The following is a 3,879-nucleotide window of genomic DNA, read 5'->3' as shown; positions in this document are numbered from 1 at the left end:
TTTTTTTTTCTTTGAAAGTGTGCTGAAGTGGCACTAGTTCATCTTGTAGGTCTGTCTGGTGTAGGCGCGAAATGTAGTAGTATGTGTCCAATGGTGTAGGAAGTTATTGTGTCCATATGGTTTTTGGAAATTCACGAGTCCGTCATTTGGGTTTATTATAAATGTTGTGGTGGTTTTGTTCAATGGTGGTTTTAAATTTGCTAGTCTATAGATTTTTTCTCTCGCCACACTTGTCTCGTTCGCATAACCCTTTTCAGATTTTTTACAAACAGTAGATACATAAATATATATATATGTCTGTATTTAATATGTACGGATGTGTTGTATAAGATTTGTGTTTTAGTATATAATTCATCATCAAATGCTAACGTGCATATTCATATCTGAGTGTGTATAAGTAGATATATTTGTCTGTATTTATTTGCATTAATTATATCGTTTGCAATTGGTTTATAAATTAATACATATGTGTACTTAATTGTCCCATGGTACTTGAGATATTGTTCAACTTCAAATCAAATGCGTCCGCTACCTCCCCTTTCACCATTTCGCAGCTCGGTGCTTGCAATCGCAGCTAGTGTTTCTTTGTTGTCTGCTAGTAGATATCCAAACTCTACATCGCCGCACGCATGCAAACATAGACACTCGCGAAACTGACAAGTGAACAGCCAAAAGATTTTCTCCAAGCAATCCAATTATTCGTCAAACGTTGTTTTTCATATTCCCTCAAATATTCCTCAGCCAAGAACTTGCTGCATTAGTACACCTCCCCCGCCTCAATATTGGCAACGACGACTTGCAATTTATATTTGCATATTGATTAATGTTGTTGTAAACAGTTTAAAGTACAGTGCAAGAGGATTTCTCACGGAAGGGATTGACCTTTTGACTGGAGAAGCCAGTCAAGAGGTAATCCTCCTGCTCGTGTTCGGTGATATATTTGATCATCTGAGCGCAAGACTCGGAGACCGGTTGACGCACGATGGCCGCTTCGCGACGCAACTGCTCGACGATGATACGTTGTTGTTGCAGTGAGGATGACATTACGTCCATAACGGCTGTCTCGGATAGGCCTATGGTGGAAAATTCGCACAATAGATGACGTTGATAAAGAAATTTAATTTTTTTCGTTCAAATGTTGTGAGTTCTCTATGTTTTGCAAGTGCCACAGGGGCTTGTTTTGAATGTGAGTGTTGTTTAATGGTGATATTGATGGTTGTGATTGTGTTGGTTATAACTAATAGGAAATTAAACTAAAATTGGTTTTATTATTTATTTTGCTGATTGATATTTCAATTAAGTGGTGGTTGGTTAGGATTTCTTGAAAAGCTGCTGAAAATATGTACAAAAGAAAGGAAAAATGCAAAATAGAATTGTAGATACGCCATGGACTGAAACTATCACGCATGTTTGAAATTCGTACGATTTCAAATCGACATGTATACAACTATCATAACTTTTATTACTATACACAAATACTATTTTGCAAATCCCACCGATACAAATCGTACGATTTTCAAAACAGGCATGTACATATATATATTTTTAAATTGTCTTAACATGTTTTTGTTAGTAGGCACATTTAATTTACTCTTATTCAGACAGCTTTGCATAGAAAGTACGAGAAGAAATTTCTTATTTAGGGCAAAGGATAGACACACTTGCAAAACACGTGCGAGAAGTAGGTAGACTTATAGTAGTACTATGTATATAAGCAGGCGACATATACAATACACATTTTAACGAAAATAAAAATATGAACTAAAGAAAGTATTTGTAATGAAAATTTGTTGGCTTTATATTGAATTTAGTGGGTATATTTCGGAAATTTGATATCGTTTCCTTAATTCACAAAGGTCCTAACCAACATATTTTTTATTTTTTTGGAGAAGCAAAAAACGTTTTAAAAAAACATCAAAAACAGGTAGGACTTTTTAAAAAGTGGTATGTAACTCCGTTGTTTTTGGTAGCAACACTTTAAAATTTTTATTGAAGGTGTTCTTTAATACCTCCTATCGAAATCTGTGAAGAACCGAGTTGTAAAAAAAGTGTTGGTTAGGGCCTTTGTGAATTAAGGTAACAATAGCTGTGTTTTCTGGGGCAATGATCGGGATGCGGACAAAAAATTTGCACGCAAATGCAACAACAATGATATGATCCTGATAGATATCTGTTTCAATTTATGAGCCGCTGATATGTATGTATTAGTTCAGCCGAAGTTACCTTTTTAATCAGTAAAAGATACTTAATATCATTGTAAATCTCTGTTTTCGAAAGCAAAATGGCCGCTGGGAGCATTCTACATATGTCAGCGAATTTAAAAATTCTGCTAGAAACATTTGGTTAACCAGCTAAGTTTGCCTATTCAAGGTTTCGAAACTTTTTGTACTCTAATGCCGAATTTCCACTAGGCATTGGAATGACAAGAAATGTATGCCATTTAAAAAAAAATGCCATGTGGAAATGAACTTAATGACCATTTTTTTAACGTAATGACACGATTATTTTTTAATGCCCAACTTTGTCATTTATCATTTTTACCATTTAATGCCTAGTGGAAATTCAGCATAAAACTAAAAGTTTTTAGTTTTTTTTATTCTAAAATCTTGTGGATTTACATACCTACATATTTTCTTAAACAATAATTGAAGTTTGCATTATGTACATGCGAAAACACAACTTATCGTTACATATAGCCAGCTTAAAAACGCCCTCGCAGTTTTACAAAATACTAAATGCTCAGAAAATTCAAAAACAACTGCTACATAAGCAAGTAATCTTGTCTTGCAAAACTTTGGTTTTTGTAGCGTTTTTTTTTAATAATCTATGGCAGTCTTGCCGAACGTTGGCAAAACTCCATAAGCAAATGCCCTGCGCTGACAGAATTCCATATGCAAGCGCCCTGGGCTGGGCATGACTGCTTTACGGAAACAAAAATGTTAGATAGGGCACATCTATATTCTGGTAACGATATATTGGGTGGAAGATCGACCAATCTCGGAAGCCTGTACGTAAACGCCCTTTATTGAAAAAACACCCTAAGATTTTGGTTGAAGAACGCCCTATCTCAGACTTCGGTTCAAAAACGCCCTATCTCAGCTGAAAATACGCTGAAAATGTGCTGAAATAGGGCGCATGATAAAAACATGTCATGATAGGGCGTTTTTGAATCGGCTGTTGAGATAGGACATATTTCAAGCAAATTCTCAGGTAGGGTGGTCTTGAATAAAATTCTGAAATAGAGCATTGTTGAAACATTTTCTGAGATGGGGTGTTTTCGAACCGCCTGCCGAGATAGGTCGATCGTCCACTCCCCCATCGATATAGAACACAGTATTTCAAAAAATACACATACTTATACACATATATATACAATACCTACTGTAACATGAGTGCATAGCTTTGTTCTAGTTCAAGGCTTAGGACAAGGGTGAAATTTCCATTTGCCCCTCCCAGAAAATCTGAAAGAATTTCTTATTGCAATTAAAGTTTCGAAAAAAACCTGACCATTGAACGAAAACCGTTTTTCACCATGCAATTTGTGCACCGTGCAAGGGCTTTGTAAGACTCAAAGAACACCCCTAATGTAAAATAAACAATTTTGATAATTTTACAACGAACGGAGCCGCGTTCCGAAATCATTCCTGATATTTATACTCCACGCAATACGTTCACACGCTACGCAAGCACAGTACACAGCAAAAGCGTTGAGTATCAGTTTAGCAAACGCATGTGCTCACCAAATTTAACATATTGAATGTACTTTTGTACTTACTTTAACAGATACGTATGTAAGTGTATTAATATAATATACATACTTACATATTTATGTAAAGCGAATTTAAATATACTTATGTACTTATAAATATATGTATGTAT

General features: G+C 35.3%; 1 protein-coding gene across 5 annotated transcripts in view; it reads right to left on the bottom strand.

Annotated features, from left to right (window-relative positions):
- Nucleotides 1-10: 10 nt before the first annotated feature.
- LOC118744232 (guanine nucleotide-binding protein subunit gamma-1) overlaps nucleotides 11-3,879 on the bottom strand; it is a 4,210-nt gene continuing 341 nt past the window's right edge. For 2 of the 5 annotated variants that reach the window (XM_036477115.1, XM_036477114.1), the window contains exon 2: nucleotides 11-1,073. In XM_036477115.1, coding sequence (XP_036333008.1) covers nucleotides 841-1,053 — 213 coding nt within the window. In that variant the 5' untranslated portion in view covers nucleotides 1,054-1,073 and the 3' untranslated portion in view covers nucleotides 11-840. Of the gene's footprint in view, nucleotides 1,333-3,879 lie in introns of all 5 variants that reach the window. The other 3 variants (XM_036477111.1, XM_036477113.1, XM_036477112.1) reach the window with 3 other exon arrangements.

Source organism: Rhagoletis pomonella, unplaced genomic scaffold (genome assembly GCF_013731165.1).
Source record: "Rhagoletis pomonella isolate Grant_MI unplaced genomic scaffold, Rhpom_1.0 Rhpom_scaffold_00008, whole genome shotgun sequence".
Classification (NCBI taxonomy): domain Eukaryota; kingdom Metazoa; phylum Arthropoda; class Insecta; order Diptera; family Tephritidae; genus Rhagoletis; species Rhagoletis pomonella.
This window is presented reverse-complemented; position numbering and strand designations above follow the sequence as displayed.